The sequence below is a fragment of the Pelmatolapia mariae genome, linkage group LG23, assembly GCF_036321145.2.
Source record: "Pelmatolapia mariae isolate MD_Pm_ZW linkage group LG23, Pm_UMD_F_2, whole genome shotgun sequence".
NCBI lineage: Eukaryota > Metazoa > Chordata > Actinopteri > Cichliformes > Cichlidae > Pelmatolapia > Pelmatolapia mariae.
Window position 1 is genome coordinate 29,514,974 of NC_086246.1, and position 17,012 is coordinate 29,531,985.

The 17,012-nt window shown below is 44.6% G+C and overlaps 1 protein-coding gene across 14 annotated transcripts in view; it reads right to left on the bottom strand.

The window, feature by feature from the left end:
* The window catches only part of LOC134620312 (CLIP-associating protein 1-A-like), a 54,146-nt gene that overhangs the window by 9,554 nt on the left and 27,580 nt on the right, over nucleotides 1-17,012 (bottom strand). For 3 of the 14 annotated variants that reach the window (XM_063466402.1, XM_063466415.1, XM_063466414.1), the window contains 17 exons: nucleotides 16,681-16,740; nucleotides 15,299-15,376; nucleotides 15,011-15,178; nucleotides 13,747-13,793; nucleotides 13,275-13,478; nucleotides 10,419-10,514; nucleotides 9,994-10,188; nucleotides 9,481-9,585; nucleotides 7,878-7,975; nucleotides 7,722-7,751; nucleotides 7,147-7,394; nucleotides 6,313-6,376; nucleotides 5,745-5,908; nucleotides 5,113-5,335; nucleotides 4,838-4,933; nucleotides 1,318-1,470; nucleotides 689-795 (listed from right to left, as the gene is read on the bottom strand). In XM_063466402.1, coding sequence (XP_063322472.1) covers nucleotides 689-795; nucleotides 1,318-1,470; nucleotides 4,838-4,933; nucleotides 5,113-5,335; nucleotides 5,745-5,908; nucleotides 6,313-6,376; nucleotides 7,147-7,394; nucleotides 7,722-7,751; nucleotides 7,878-7,975; nucleotides 9,481-9,585; nucleotides 9,994-10,188; nucleotides 10,419-10,514; nucleotides 13,275-13,478; nucleotides 13,747-13,793; nucleotides 15,011-15,178; nucleotides 15,299-15,376; nucleotides 16,681-16,740 — 2,136 coding nt within the window. The remainder of the gene's footprint in view (nucleotides 1-688; nucleotides 796-1,317; nucleotides 1,471-4,837; nucleotides 4,934-5,112; nucleotides 5,336-5,744; nucleotides 5,909-6,312; nucleotides 6,377-7,146; nucleotides 7,395-7,721; nucleotides 7,752-7,877; nucleotides 7,976-9,480; nucleotides 9,586-9,993; nucleotides 10,189-10,418; nucleotides 10,515-13,274; nucleotides 13,479-13,746; nucleotides 13,794-15,010; nucleotides 15,179-15,298; nucleotides 15,377-16,680; nucleotides 16,741-17,012) is intronic. The other 11 variants (XM_063466404.1, XM_063466403.1, XM_063466410.1 and 8 more) reach the window with 11 other exon arrangements.

Genomic DNA, 17,012 nt, shown 5'->3' on the forward strand with positions numbered 1-17,012 from the left:
GTAAGCTCGCCGCAGGGCCTTGAGGGAGGAGTGGGCAGTGGGTGGAGGAAGAGGGGAGGGGAAGGGTGGAGGAGGGAACTTGGAGAGGCCGTCTGCGCTCCAACCCCACAGCCGACTGCGACCAGCCGGGGAGGAAGAGGTGGAGGAGGAGCCCGGAGAGAAGAAGAGATGTGAAAAGAGTGGAAGATAAGGAGAAGCAGTGCTCTCAGTCAGAGTTAGTACAGGCGGAGGGATCATTAGTATGACAGTTGTGAGGAAACCTGCTGATTGGCTGAGAGGAGAAAAAGTCTAAAATCACACGAAGCTTCAGGAAGAGACGCACGGAGCCGAACATGAGCCTAAAATTCTGACGTTCACTTAAAACAATGCATCAAACTGCAAGTTTAGACTTTGAGCTTTGGCTCTGATTTTGAGCTCTTCAATGGCTCCACAGTGGAGTGGTTAACATCTGAACTCTGTGGTGACCCCTCAGTGCAGCTTTGCACTGCTCTGTAAACGAGCGAACAAAGAGAAGACACGGGGAAATACGCCCGCTGCGTTATAACCTGAGCTTCAAAATAAAAGTCTGGATGATGGCGGAAATGAAGGATGAACTGCTGAAGCCAGAATTTTATCGGTGTGGATAAAATTATACACAGGAAACGTGGTTTGAATTTTTGGTGTGGCGATGGCGGGGCCGTTTCTGTACCTGGGGGAAAGGCCGCCGTGGGAGCAGTTGGTGGGGGAAGTCAGAGGGCTGCTGCGGCTGCTGGGCTGTCGCGGGGGCGTCCGACCTGCCGAGTTACTGGGAGACGCCTGCGGAGCCATGAAACACAAGTGTCTGGACTTAATGTGAGAACATTTGGAAAGTCACAGCTGTGATGATGTAAGGATAAGAGGAACAGCACACATACAGAAACTACTATATTTATCAAAACAAGTGTGTTTGTGCATCTATACAACACAAACAACAAAAAAAACCTAAAACTCATCTTTAAAATGATTATTTTGTCTAATCAATAATCTTAAAGTCAATTATAAACATCTACAGTCATGTGACATATTTATTGATCATACAGGCTGTGACATATCTCCATATTTGCTGTGTTTGAGTTAAAGGAAAGTCCTAAAGTTTGTTACGATATTAGTTATCAAGGTCAGGCTACGATGATTTATCAATATATTATGGTTTGGATCAATAAATAAAGGAATAAGACCTCCTGGAAATAAAATCTTAAAAAAAAAACATCCTGAAAGAATGTTGTTTAAATGAATCTGAATGCAAACATCTCCATACTTGAGCCTGTGTGTGTGTGTGTGTGTGTGTGTGTGTGTTACCATGCTGATGCCGCTGTTGGCACTGGCGTTCCTCAGGTGGTTGTGCAGCAGCTTTGTTGTCCCGTCCTGGAAGGTTTTAGGCAGAGCACCCAGCAGCATGGTGAACTCTGGAGTGTTCAGCTCAAAGAGGGCGATCAACACCACCTGGGCCGCCTGCACACACACAAAAAAACATGTTACACATCACTTTACTGACATTTAATGACTGTCACTGCACTGATTTTGGCACTGAACATGAAGAAAAGCTTTCGCTCTGTTATAAAAGACAGCCAGAAGTAAATTAACCTGTTTGAAATAAAAACAAAATATTGTTTTGTAGCATTTTAGTGCAACAGTCACCCACACTGAAGCACCATGCAAACGTGAATGATACCAGATAATGCTGTAGTTCAAAATAAAAGCTTCCTGTTAGTCACAGGAATTTTACATGATGCTTTAGTTTCACTTTTTCCAAAATAAAAGCATCTAGCTATTTACTGCAGGCGAAAGCGCATCAAATCCGACTTTTTTGACCCTGTGCGACCCATATCCGATCATGGTATGACAGTGTGAACAGCACAAATCCGATATTTTCAAATCTGATCTGGGTCATTTTTGTATGTGGTACTGAATCCGATACATATCTGATGTTTTAGAAAGCGACTGCTGTTTGAATGGTCATGTCGCATTAAATCCATCTTTTACGTCACTGACACAAGACAGACGCCAATTATCAGCGCCGGAGAAGACATCGTGAACACTTCCTGGCCATCCAGTGTAGATGTTAGTGAAACTGTTGGGAAGACAACGTTGGAGAAACGTGAATATTTTATTTGTACTGTATAATCTGCAGATTCTGACAGGAATCTGCAACTACCCTTTGAAGCACCGCTCCTCTCTAAAAAAGCAATAAGGAGCATTATTAGGCCATATGTAAATAACAAAATAACTTTATAACTTAAAGAAAAATTGGGAAACGTAAAGTCCGAAACAAGTCTTTATATTAATGGCCATCAGTCAAACAATACTGTTTGGTCTGGGTCTAAACAGAGCGCGTTGTGTGTGACGTCGTCTTTTACGCATGCGGGCCGCTTTGAGGGTTCAGACTAGAGCGCGTTTGCTGTCACATTTTATTTGTAGTGTGAACAAGCAGACAAAAAAAATCGGATTTGATCAAAAAATCGGAATTGAGCATTAAGACCTGCAGTGTGAACGTAGCCTTAGATACTTCAGTGTTGTGGGACTTTTAAAGTAAAAGTCCCCAGTTAATTTTAGAAAATTAACAGGATGTTCAGACTTTCAGAATAAAAGCCTTCAATTTCATGCACAAGTTTATCAGCATGCTTTAATGCCCAGACCTTTTTTTTGTTTTTTAAGTAAACCTGTTTACCTCCAACCTTTCAACAGTTAGTAACAGACAAAGTCCAGCAGTAATAAAAACCGTACCACAATTTCTCCACAAATTAAGACAGAGTGCTTTCAAAGATTAAATCTTCCCACAGAGAAATCAACTCTGAGTAAACATGGCTTCAGCCGTGTTTACTTATTATAATCCTAGCTTCCACTTTAAAGTGGACCTATTGTGCACCATATTTTAATTCTGGGCTTTGCATGATTTACAGTTCAAAATATTCTTTGTTTATTTTATTCTAGTTTGTCCACAATTAAGCCAGCTTTTTTCTGATTGGCTGCCCTTTGCAAACTCAAGGTTTGAACAGCAGGTGGATGGAGCTTCTGTGACAAAAAAAACCTGAGAGTTTGGAGCAATTTGACCTTTAGGCTCACAGGGATTATTTGTACAAAGATCTTGATGCATGCTCAATCATCCAAGAAAGTAAATCTCCAAAAGTTGATTCTGTTCATCTGGACGTAGCGTTTTGTGGGAGAAACGTTTCGTCACTCATCCAAGTGACTTCTTCAGTCTCAGCTGACTGCAGTTTTCCCCAATCTTATAAACAGTATATTTGCATAATGACTGAAACCAGCCCACTGAAGGAACAATGGGCTGGGAGGTCAGTTCCTTAATCTTAATTATGCAAATTCTCATGACCATTGATCAACAACCACTGACCAAAACCCACTGATCAATGGCCATGAGTACCATTCACAGAGCGTTGGGGAATGGCTGCAATCACAGCATTGTAAGATGGTGAAAGATGTACCCTTAGGCCCCCTCCTCGATTCAGAGATGGTCTTTTCCCTTTTGTCAAAGCTGGAAAGGCACCTAAAGAAAGCTCCAGCCGATCCAGGAGAGAAGGACAACTGAAGGACAACTGATTACAACTTGTAGTGATCCCGTATGTGTCAGGAGTATCGGAGCAGTTGAGATGCATTTTTTCTAAACACCGTGTCTCTGTGGCTTTTAAACCCCAAAACACGCTGCGCCAAAAATTAGTCCACCCCAAGGATCGGGTCCCCCGACACAAACAGAGTAACATAGTGTACGCTGTTAAGTGCCAGGAGGATTGCCAGGATTTATACATCGGGGAAACCAAACAACCTCTGGCGAAGCGGATGGCACAACACAGAAGAGCTACCTCGTCAGTCCAGGACTCTGCAGTCTATTTACACCTACAGGCCAGTGGACACTCTTTCAATGATGAGGATGTAAACATCCTGGACAGGGAGGAACGCTGGTTTGAGCGCAGAGTCAAGGAGGCCATTTACGTGAAAAGGGAAAGACCATCTCTGAATCGAGGAGGGGGCCTAAGGGTACATCTTTTGCCATCTTACAATGCTGTGATTGCAGCCATTCCCCAACTCTCTGTGAATGGTACTCATGACCATTGATCAGTGGGCTTTGATCAGTGGGTTTTGGTCAGTGATTGTTGATCAATGGTCATGAGAATTTGCATAATTAAGATTAAGGAACTGACCTCCCAGCCCATTGTTCCTTCAGTGGGCTGGTTTCAGTCATTATGCAAATGTACTGTTTATAAGTTTGGGGTCAGCTGAGACTGAAGAAGTCACTTGGATGAGTGACGAAACGTTTCTCCCACAAAACGCTACGTCCAGATGAACAGAATCAACTTTTGGAGATTTGTACAAAGACTGCGATTCTCTGAAACTTTGACCATTTTAATTGGAAGAGGAAAAAATATAACACGAAAAATAAAAGTAATAGTTCTGTTAACATGCAGCATGTCAATTGAACTTGTTAAGCAAAAGCTAAAGGAAGCATTTATCACTCAGTTTCCTTTCAAATGATTCAAATGTTTCATGTTTTACTGTGAAGGTTAAAGGTCAGATTCATGCCTGATAATAAGACAAACATCACAATGGTCGGCAGAGTTAGTCTTAAAGCTGCACTCAGCAGCAGCATCTCATGCACACACCTCAGGTACACGGATACCTGTCCACCTTTTTCACTGTTTGCCAGCAGTTAGTGCTGAAAAGCATTCACATAACCCGCTCACACTCTCAGGTTAATGTCCTCTGTACGCGGGCCTGAACAAACACGCTCACAGCAGCTTCCCGCTTCTTTGTGACCGGGTTAGACGAGGTTATTCACGCTGCGCATGCTCACTGGTAGAGGATCTACCTGCTTGCACCTCTCCTCCAGGTTGCCCTCCCCGGGCAGAGAGGCCACGGTGCTGGGTCGGCCTGAGAAATCCTCCCCTGCCCAGTTATGAAGGGTCTAAGGGTGAGGTGGGTGGAGGAAGGACGATTAAGGGGGAAAAATTTAAGACATGAAACAAAACAAAAAAACAGAACAAAACAACTGAAAATATAAAAAAATGAAACATTTAGAGGAATTTAAAGGGATGAAAAGGGGGGAGTGTTTTAAGGAAGACGGAGGCTGACGTGCCCTCCTACCTTGCGGACATCGGAGCTCTTGGGCTCGGTGGTCCAGGTGATGATGCGGGAAACGGCGAGGCGTGTCTCGCTGGAGTTGACAAAGTCGGCCGGGTCCATCTGCCTGGCCAGAGCCTCGATGTAGCGCAGGATGGCCACCTTCACCTTCAGGTTGGGCGTCTGCGTCTGATCCACGATGAAGCGCATCAGGATGTTGAACTGCTGCTCGTATGGGAAGGACTCCCTGCATGGAAGCGGGAAGGAGGAGAGAAAAACATCGTCAGAACACGAGATGAAGTTACACCCTCTTTTTTATTGACAACAGCTGCTCTTGCTTCAGTGAGTTCACACAACATACTTTATATTATATTACCACATATTCTAAAGTAATTTATAAACTTTTTAAAAAAACATTTAGTGCAAAATATCTCCTGTGCTCCACCTGCAGTACCAAATTAAATAACAGGAATACCTTCCCCTTTACTAAAACTGTGACTCGTTGCCCTTTTGTGTTATTTCCTGCATGGACAGCGAGCCAGAGGAAAGTCCCATTAATTACTTTAAATCCAGTTTGGTTGATTGGAGTTTAATTTGATTGCAGGATAGAAGCATACAGGACTTTTCTTTAATGATGAAAAGGTTTCAGTCTTAACCTCGTGACATCCAGAGCCTTCTGGACTTTGGCCTGGACGGAGCCCAGCAGGTCGGCGCCCATCTTCTTCAGCAGCTGTGTGAGCAGGACGAAGAGCCAGTCCAACAGGTCGTCCCTGTGCAGCACGATGAAGTCCACCAGAGTCTCCAGGAACATGCTGAAGACCTGTCACAGAGTCAGGGGTGATGATGAGGAGGAGATGTTTGAGTGTTTGTCTGCACATGTTGGTCTGAGACGAGTACACACGCAGTGAAATATGACAGCAGACAGTTATCATGTGAGTGAGAGCAAACACTTACTCTCTGGTGTTTGTTAGAGTCCGCAGCAGCGAGGAGGCATGCAACAAGAAAACACACACTGTTAGTTTGTCCTGCTGTTAGTGACGACACGAGAGCAGTGAAATCAGCCACGACGCTCACGTCCCAGCTTCAGAGTCACAACAAACTCCCAAGTTTACCCCCTCGGGCTCTCACTGTCCCCTCTCTCTCCACAGAAAGTGTGAACTGCTGCTTTCTGACATCGGCTTTCACTTTTAATAAGAGTACGTGTGAAACATGCTGCCGTCTCACCTTGCTGTGAGGGTCCGCAAACATCCTGGTGAAGATCTCACAAAGCCTCTTCAGCTCCACACGACTGAAACAACAGGCACGGTTATTTTGTTGTCCTTGTTGCCAACAGAAAGCTTTTATGTGCAGACAGAGTAAAGAAACAGGAGACATTACAGTTCTTTACTTTACTGTAGCTTCATTAGATAAACTCGACTTTGGGAGGAAGAGAAAATAGTGAGGTGAGAAGCACACTCATTTTCTCATATCCTTTTTTGTTTGTTTTTTTTTTAAACCAGAGGAATCGCCCCCCCCTGCTGGTCATAAAGGCCATAAATAAAAAAAGACCAGTGGTCATGAGAAACTTGTATCTAGTGATGGGTGTGGCTTTTTAGACTCAGAATACACGTCCATCACTATATACAGTGTATAGCTACAACAGAGCGAGTGGCTGGAGATCATCTCCTGAACCGCACACAGTGCATTTCCAGTAGCTGAAACAGATCTGAACAGAAGTAAGAGTGTGCTGAAAACACAGCCTCTGAATCTCAGCCTGGACTGACCACTAAAATCTCTCTGCTTTAACCTTTCTGCTGACTGTCAGCATCAAGGTACAAGGTTGATTAGAAGTCTACAAAGACTACAAGGTTACAAGGTTTCTTTTATTAAACCCTTCTTTAACAAAACTCCTGACATTAAACTCATAACCCAGCATGTTTCCTTACGATTAAACCTTATCCACTGCCCCTTTACCTCAACCAATCAGTGACTTCTAGATATGTAAGCTCCACCGCAAAAGTCCTCAAACCTGCAGAGGTGGAGCTTTTCAGACCTGTTTTCGACCGTTGGCACACCCACCTGAGCATCCTCTGGCTCTTGAGCAGGTTCTGCAGTCCCAGCAGTCCCTCCTTCCTCTCGGACCAGTTGGCGCTGGCACAGTGGTTCAGCACCTCCGCCACGTCCTCCGTCTGGCGCAGATAGTGTGGTGCCACTCCGCCATTACGTGAGCTGTAGGAGCGCTCAGAGCAGGCGCTGGAGGCGTCGCTGTTGGCGTCGTCGTCTGAGTACATCCCCGGCGACTCGAACCGCCGCCTCACTGGCCTCCGCTGCATCAGAGAGGAGATGAGAGAGGCTAAGTGTAAAGACGAGACTTCACAGGGTAAATGTACAGCTGTCAGAAGAAGTAGCATGCAGCTACACAGGCAGACTCATGGATGCTTCTGGTGTCATCGCATGGGATGGATGAGGTTACTTTGGTGTTTTTCCCCCCTCTCTTGTGAGTCCATATCAACATGTTGCTTTTAATGGAGCGATAAGCAACTTTTACCAAGCTAAAACAACTTGAAATAAAGCAAATCACTGCATCCATGTTTAAAACGTGAAAGTCAGTGTGCACAGCTCATGCGCTGCATGCAGTGACAGGTGAGATCTACCTGTACCTTACTCCTCGAGTCTCCTAAGAGCTGAAATGTACAAAGTCCAGAGAGAAAGAGCAGAGAGGGCATTAACACAGAGCTGAAAGAGCTGCGACAACATCTTTGATTCACACTTGTATTCACATTAAGGCAAAAACAGTTTTCTGTTCTCACCAGAGCATCGGCGACCGCAGCCTCGACCTCGGTGCCCGTGTTGAGGATCCTCATGGCATTGACTGAGGCAGAGATCCGAGCCTGATGGGACAGCCGGTCTGATGGGAGGAGGTCAGAGGAGGAGAAGCAGTTTGATTACAGAGGCTTTAAAATCCACCGGCGCACCTCAATATTAAACAGAAACATCTCCTTCATGTAGAACTGACGATCAATAACAGTGACGTGAGTCTTGGTCCCGTTTTTGTGAATTCAGACAATTTAATGAGCTCAAATTGCATGAGAAGAATTTGTGTCATTAACCTGTGCAGGTTGCAAATTTTTAAGTAACTGCTTTAAACCAGACCAAACCCACAGTGATGAGCAGAGAGGCTGTTTGAATGTAATATAATATAACACAAGTCCAGATCTGAGCATCGAGCAGCCTGTTTAATCAACTCAAATACAAAGAAATGCAAAACACAAGCAGAGCTCCAGAAGTAAAACCCAGCAGCGCTCGATAAAAAATGTAAGAATAACAAACTCCATAAACTGCATGAGAGAAATAAACTTCATGATGCTCTGCAAAAAAACCCACCAAACTGAAGGAGAAGCAAAACTTTATCTTCAATATTTACAAGCGTGAACTCCTGTTTCCTGTAGCCGTTTCATAGCAACAGGTAGGGGTGTAACGATTTGCCTGATCCATAGTCAGGTTAATTACAAAACATACGGGCAAGTATTTGTTTTATCACAGACATGATCAGCTGATAATGAATTAAGTATTCCCATTTTTCTCTTTACTTGAAGCATCTTTAGCTTTCACCATGCTAACAGCCCACCGACAGCCCAACTCATAATGATGAGTTTAATAAACAAAAACGAGGAACTTTGTTAGAAAATCTTGACTGTTTTTGTGAGTATGTTGTACTCTGGCACAGAGTATTCCACCTTAAAGCTGCACCTGCTTATATTTATCTGACAGATTTACCGGGTGGAGGCAGGAGACTGCGGACGTTTGCACCCTGATTCAGAACCGTTACACCCCTCGGCAGCTATGACTGTAAGGACCAGGCCAGACTGGGTTTAGTACCGCCCCCTGTAGGTGAATGAGATGTACTGCTTTATGTGCACCAGAGTGGGAAACTTCACTTAAGCATCTTTAAGGTTTATCTGTGGCTGGAGGCTGCATCTGATTGCTCTGTAAAGGTTTCCAATATCTGACTGATTATTGATTACTTCCCACTCTGACCACAGGAGGCAGAGTCGACTTTGGCCATGCAGGGTGAGGCAGGAAGCTTTGAGCCGCTTTTGTTTTCGTTATCTGTTTAAATCTGCTCCACTGGTCACCTGAGTAGCACTCTGCAGAGGACAGGGCGCTGGTGGAACGGGAGTGACGGCGGGACACTGAAGGAGGACGCAAAGTTAAGGAGAGACCAGGAGTGAGGATGTTATTTTACAGAGGAACTTAAAAGACAACAATAAGCTGCACTTTAAAGGATTACCAGCAGACACAACCTGGACAATTAGACAGAGAGCATGCAGATAAAAAAGCAGGAAAAGTAAGGATTTAGTCAGACAGACGTCTGAGATCGTCTCAGCCTTCAGTCTTTGGTACCATACTCACCCAGGGGGGAGAAGCCCCGCGCCGGGCTGGTGTCGCGGCTGCTCTCGCGACTGGTTTCGCGGCTGCAGCCCTGACTCATGCTCGGTCGAGGGATGCGACTCCGGGCTGCAGAGGCGGACAGACAGACAGAGAGCGGTGCAGGGAGGAGAGGTTAGGCAGACATGACACACCTGAAGCCCAGCAGAGACGGTTAGTGAGTCAGGCAGGAGAGCGAGACAGAGACAGAGACAGAGAGGGGGGAGGCAGCAGGTGTTAGCACCAGGAAGAGGAACCAGGAAGATCTGTCGCCTCCAGTCCAGCATGCAGGTCGACTCACATACAAGGAGTCCGATCTGCCAATTCTGACCGGCTTTACTGTTTCAGACAGCATCATATTTATAGCAAGTTCTCAGATTTTTACTTTCAGTAATTCTTTTTCCACTTTTTAACTTGAACTCCTTCACAAACGCTCCCAAACCTGTGTTTAAAAAAAAACGCTTTCATTTTTAAATGTGTCTGTCTTCCCTCCCATACCCGTGCCTGATCTGGTGGGGCTGGTCTCTCGGCTGCAGCCCTGGCTGCGGTGACCTCGAGGTCGGCTCTTGTCGGTCAGGCTGGTGGAGGTGCTACCCGTGGCGGCGGTGGTGGCACCGGTGCCCATGGTGGGCCTGGGGATCCGGCCATAGGTGGAGCTCAGCAGCCGCCCGGGAGAGCCTGACCGACTCCCAGCTGAAACACAGGAAGACATATTTCAGTGAACCAGTTTATATGTATGTCACACCTTTGTTTAGGTTTCCAAATAAGTGGTAAGATTAGAAAAGTATGAAAAATAGTTACAAATCCATTTTTTACTGACAGAAATGTTATTTAAGAAAAACGTTTACATTTTCTCTATATATTTGAACAGACCGATATCTAAATTTGATCTATATCACTAAAAAAGCAGCAGAGTTACTCACGCTGGGACTGAGAGACGACTTTCCCTCGACTCCGGCCCCGGGTGTCTGTCACTGACGGACCGTTTCCTGAGCTTGTCCTCCTCGTTCGCACTCGACCTGCAGAGGCAGAGACGCAGGAAGACAAAAGCTCAAACACACTGAAGTCTTAAGACTGCTGTGACACTTCCTACATGTGTGCTTCATGCAGAAACAGAGGGACTGAGACTGAAGGGAGGAAAACCATATAGATCATCCTGAAGACCAGAGAAACACAGAGTCTGTCATCCATAAACACGAGCTTTAAATCCATAAGACAGCAGACGGTAACATTAAAGGTGTTTTTGTGGGTAGCAGGGGTCACATGACAAGCGTTTATTGGTCACTGAGAACAAATTGTTTCTTTAATGTCTCAGCTGCCAGATTCAAATGTGGAGACAGAAACAGATGGAGGAGATATAAAGACGCCACAACATTTACAGACTCGGAGAGGAATCTGTGCCTCATGCAGACGTGCTTGGAAGTCTCAACACGTCACCAACAACCTTTCATTCCGGGTTAACGAGCTGTAATGTGAGTGAACTGGTGCAAAGACTCAGGAACAATTACGTTATACAGTTCACAGTAAAGGAGAGACACGTATACACACACATAGTAAATACAGCTGGCGTTGGTTGGGAGTCCTGCCTAACTCCATCTGGATCACATGTCCTACATTTGGGTCCACTCAGCACCCCATAACCTCCACTCCTACATTAGGAGCTCTGTGTGTCTATAGGCTGCTTCTGTTTGATTCGTCTGCCTGATCAAATACGAGCAGAGACACACGACTGACTGCAGTCCTGCTTTTGTACATGTCTGTAGATGCAACTGTGTCCTCTGCTTCCAGGATTCACTAGAAAGTCTGAGCAGCTGCTTCATGCACTGCAGAGAAAGCTTTTTTTCCCTAATCTGTGGATACAAACATCCTGAGCTCTGACATAGAACAACGAAGGCCATGTCATAACAGCTGCACAAGCCAAGAAGTGGGAGAAAACAGAAAGCAGGACAGTTTTTTCATGGTCTCCATGTTCGCTGATGGGCAGGTGTTACAGCCAGACGAGTGTCAGAGCCTGTGTGACAGAGACGGGGTGATAAAGCATCCACCAGTGCCCTCAGCAGGTCGGCACTGCTTCTGCTTTGGAGGCACAGCAAGGATTAGGAGACTTTTGTGTGGTTTTTCTCTGTTGTCTTTTCAAGTATACATCAATCACAACCTGTGCCCGGGAAGCCTTCAGCCACAGTGTGCATCTGTGTCACAGCCAGCGATGAAGTGCTTTCTTCATCAGTAACTACGCCCGTCTCTCTGTTCGCTTTCTGTCAACACAGAGACTGTGGAAGTTTAACCATGTCCGAGGCCACAGAGACGCAAGTCTTCCAAAAAAGGCAGCATGAAAATATCTGTAAGTCAGTTACTCACAGGCTGAAAGGTTAATGTGAACAGTAAAAGGAGCCACAACTGCACGTAAAGCTCAAACGATGGCTACAGTCAAGAGTTTTTGGTTTATTTGTTTTCAAACTAGACACAAAGAAGTGACTTCAGTCTGCTCAGCAGCTGAGGGCTGAGTTAAAGGAGCCACAACAGCCACAACATCACAGGCTGTTCCTCTTATTTCTGACAGATCTGACACCACCATGCAGGGATGTGAACCTCTTCGGACACCAGCACAGGAAGGTATTTTGTTTACTGACCACACAGAGAGCAGTTCAAGCCTCCATGTACTGACAGCCAGAGTGGGACTTCAGAGTCAGTGAAGTCTGAGCTGTTTGCAGGCCAACTAATAGAGGACTAACACTGCACTTCTCAGGACAGGAAACGCAGATTTTTCCATTCTGATGCTTTACATTTATCTACATGTCAAAACTACAGCTGAGGAGCAGAATCAGTTATTTACACAATCAGCTGACTCTGTTCTCAAGCAAGGAAAAACTGCATGTGATCATAAAACAACTTCAGACTCAAAGCAGAAGCTACGACGGGGAAAATCTCGTGCTGCTCACAGGTTTCTTTGTAACTCTGTCATCATATTTGTCTTTGTAACTGCACAGGTTGGTAGTTTTCTAGGTGTGTGTGCGCGTGTGTGAGAAGCTGGAGTAAACCATGCACAGACAGTCCATGCACTGACATTTCCATTACAGATGACCACCACTACAGAACTGATGGAGGTAAAACACCCACCACACCCACACAGCTTACCGTCTGCATTAACAGACCACGAGCCGTCTGACAGGCGAGCGAGGCCGGGAGAAACACAACAGGGTTTAGGGTCAACAGGTTAGGAGGGGTGGTGGTGGGAGGGGGGCATACACAGCAAATTTGATTTGGATGGTGAGCTTATCATCAGATCAGATCAACCTGAGACCAATGCATGAACGGCCCACACCAATTTATTTATTTGAGATTGATTCAGTAATCGTATTATCAGCCAACATGACAATTATATAATGAAAAAATAGAAATAGCATCTTGATCCTGATCATAAGACCTGCTGCCCGAAAGACATCAAATTATATAAAAAGCAGCAGAATCTGAAGGTGAATAAATGCAATTATTCAAAGTATTTGTTTGGGTTTCATTAGCACCAAACAGCAGATGGTGATTTTTTTTTACTACAAACTGTTATTTTAGTTTTTGTTGCGTGAACTTTTGAGCCATCTTTTTGTTTTTATAAAGTGTGCTCTGTGATTAGGCAGTAATGATTTTGCATAAATCGGCCTGTGCTCGTGGTCGTGCTTTTAGGTTAACTACGTTGTTATAAGTGGAGCTGCTGGTCCAGTTTGCAGCTAGAAGCAACAGCAGAGTGTGGAGCAGGATCACCGCAACGTGAGCGGCTGTCTCACCCAGTGAAGCGTAGGATCCAGGAGGCAGCGCCGAGGCAGAGCTGAAGGGCGAGGCCGACGACGGCACAGTGGAGGGTACGGCAGGCATCCTCGTGCGGGCGGTGGCGCTGGCCGCGGCATTTACGTCCACGTCGCTGCGGGAGCGCTGGAGTGAGCCGGGGGAGGAGGCGGCAGCCGGCGTCCTGGAGGTGTGGGCGGGTTTGGCTGGAGAAGGACAGATAAAGTCAAACTGTTTAACGGCAAATCAACTTGATCAGAGACAGATGAGATTAGATCACCTCTGGTGCCTTTTTTGCTTTAATAAATCGAATTTTCTTGCATTTAGGTGATAAATGAGCTTTTATTGAGGAACACACACTAGACAAATACGTGCTCCTCTTAAAGCTCAAAGAAAACATGACAGGAGATCATCTGCTGCATGCAGAATCAGGTTTTTCTAAATGAACAGAAGAGCCAAACAAATAGTCCTTACATCGGGCTGAGCTGCTCCCAACAGTGCTTTTTGCAGACAGAGGTCGACTGTGGAGGAAAGAAGCGAAAGAGAGAAGCTTGTTTAGAACAGCAAACAAATGGTAAGTGTGAGATATCAACTGTCACAAAATCATTCAAGACTTCCCCCAAAAATCTGCCAGTGCTGCTCCTTTGTGTCAAAACAAAACCCCTTTGACATGAGACTGAAACGCTGATTGACCTGCATTTACAGCGCTGTGGAAAAGTATTCACTGTTTTCCTGATTTCTTTTTTTTAAACTAATAACTGGTTGTTCCACCGTTGGCAGCAAGAACTGCAAACAAGTGTTTGTGATAACTGACAATGAGTCTTTCACATCACTGTGGAGGAATTTTGGCCCACTCTTCTTTGTAGAATCGTTTTAATTCAGACGCATTGGAGGGTTTTCCAGCATGAACAGCCCGTTTAAGGCCAAAACATTTCAATCGGATTTAAGTCCAGAGTTCGACTTGGCCACTTCTTCAGTGTATGAATTGATTACTTCTTCACACAGGGCGAGGTAGGTTGGATACATTTTACTTTAATAAATGAAATCATCATTTAAAAACTGCATTTTGTACGTATTCAAATGTGTGACAGAATACCATACTGTAATATCATGATCCCACCTCATCAGCAGGACAGTATAGTTACATTAGTTACATTAGTTACACTCTCTGCTGCTGTAAATCACATCTTTAAAAAAAAAGACCATCTGTGACAAACAGCTCATCCGCGGCACACACACATCAACACAGCAGCTTTTTATTAGACGTGGACGGCACAAAGATCAATGAGGCCCTGAATATGTTCATGATACAGGAGTCAAGTGACAGAGAGGAAAGAGAGGGGAGCAAGAAAGTGATCTGCAAAGGCAGAAATTCATTCGAAGTGAATGAGCAGGCTGGTGTGGCAGCAGCACTACTGTATGTGACTACAGGAGAAGTTTAAGCTTAAACAGCTTAATGCAGTCATTTCTATTCAGTCTATGACAGCAAACAGATCAATAATCAGTCCAGGAGCAGAAAACTACACATAGATTAGATGTTTCCATTATTTCTACATTAAAGATATGTTATTTGGTGAGAACTAGTCTTCCATCCTCGTGTTTTCCTCTTTGTGAGAAGATAAAGAGATGTTAGTTAGTCAAAAAACTAGATGAAGGGCCACAAAGACTAAAACCTTTTTTCCCTTTATGACTTTAATCAATAAACTGATCAATCGGGGAGGAGGAGAGGAAGTCTCACTTGAGGCTCTCCTGAGAAGAGGAGGAGGAGCGGTCAGAGGCGGGCAGCGACATCAGACTGTCTCCGCTCCTCAGGTGAGCCTGCAGAGCTTTCTGATAGGATGACTCCAGGCCCTGGAACAGCTGCTCCGCCTCCCGGCTGAAGTGACTGTGGAAGCTCCAGTAACACCTGCAACATCAAGCCAGAGGGCCACAAACCTCCATCAGGGCATGAGCTGATAAACTTTCTGCTTTTATGTCCTTTTCCTTTGTTTCTGTAGGTTTAAGGTGCGAGTGCATTCAGACTTACTTTCTGGCCACAGAGCGAGCCTCAGCGTCTGCATCATGGATTCCTTTCTTTATAGTCTCCATTAAAACTGTGCCGTGCCTGCAGGTGGAGGAGAACAGGAAAACTGTTAGTGTACCTGCTTTCATTGAGAGGCAAACAATGCTTGAACATGCGCGTGTTTATTTGTGTGCTGATTTCTTTTCTCCATCCTCAGTGTTCCTTGTTGTTAAGATGTGTTTTATACATAAATACATACATGGTGTCGACAATACCCAAAGCCTTTCAGGCTGAAAATAAGCAGGTTTAGGGACACATGGTTAGCTAAATTAAACCTTTATAAAACTTTAGGGTTTTGCCACCCTAAAACCTTTAAAGTTTGATCTAGGATATTTTATTAATATTTATTATTTTATCAGCTTAATGACTGTTACAGCTGCTTTAGCTTTTCTGCCACTTTTGCATCCCGCTGAGATCACTGTGGCTCAAAGTTCCAGTGGTGTTAACCTTAAGTACAGCCAGTGAAGAAAAAACAGGCCAAACTACTCCGTCATTCAGCATGGTCAAACTCAACCATCATGCATGCAGCACTATCTCACAGCTGTAATGACAGGAAGAGTCACAGCCTGCACACGTCCCAGCATTAACTGCAGCAGTGACCTTTAAACTGCCATCTGCTGTGCAGTCTACACTCCATCAGCTCTGCTGGCACTTTAGTCTCTTACAGCTCTATTAATCAATATTTAGGGATGTTGCTCAGTTTGTGCTGAATGTGCAACAGGAGGCAGCTGCCTAGAGAACTTTACCAAATAAAGCACAAAGTGTGGATTTAAATCTGATGGAAAAATTAAAGCGATCACAGCTTGTGACTTTTGTTTGACAACAAAACCTAAAGAAAGGTACTGAGGTTCAAATCAAAGACCTAATTTTCTCAAATTAAAACATTTTTAGTCCTTTCTCTTAGTAAAACTGATTTGTAGCTCAATGACTCAGATCCGCACATGGACAGCCTCTGACTGAGTGAGCGATGAAAACCAGAGCACTCCCCTGACACTGAGGGGTCAGCTCGGGTTTCTCCCTGGCGGCGGCGGCTGCAGGAAGCAGCCGGGTGGAAACACAAAGAGCTTTTTGGTGGCAGACAGAGATCCCCCGGCATTGCCATGGAAACCGCTGAGAAAGACCTTGACCCGGCCGGTGTCGCATTTCCTCACAAGGTAGCATGTAGCGCTCCGAGTGTCCCACAAATCACTGTCACTGCTATTGTTTTGTGTTTACTGCACGGCTCTCTGCGTATTCCACAGTTTACACACAGTTAGTGATGAAGGCACGCCTCAAATACTACTAACCATTAATCCAACTAAAACTGTGAAGCCCTGCCATCAGCTGACCCACTGATTTTTCCTCACCTTTCCAGACAGCTCGTCTGCCATTCCTGCAGCAGCAGGTCCAAGAACTCGAAGCAGCGCCTGCAAACAGGAAGAAAGCAATCAAATTATTTTTGAAATAATCATAAATATTAAAATCTAAATCAATGTAAAAATGAAGCAAGAAAGAAATACATAAAAAATATTATAAAACAAATAAATATAAATAAAATTGAAATATATATATAAGATAAAGCTAAATTAGAAAAAAATATTAGAGTGAAATAAAAGAAAAAAAAGTTGATAAATTCACATTCAAAAATGTAAACAAATATTAATAAAATATATGAAAATAACATAACCACATGAATATA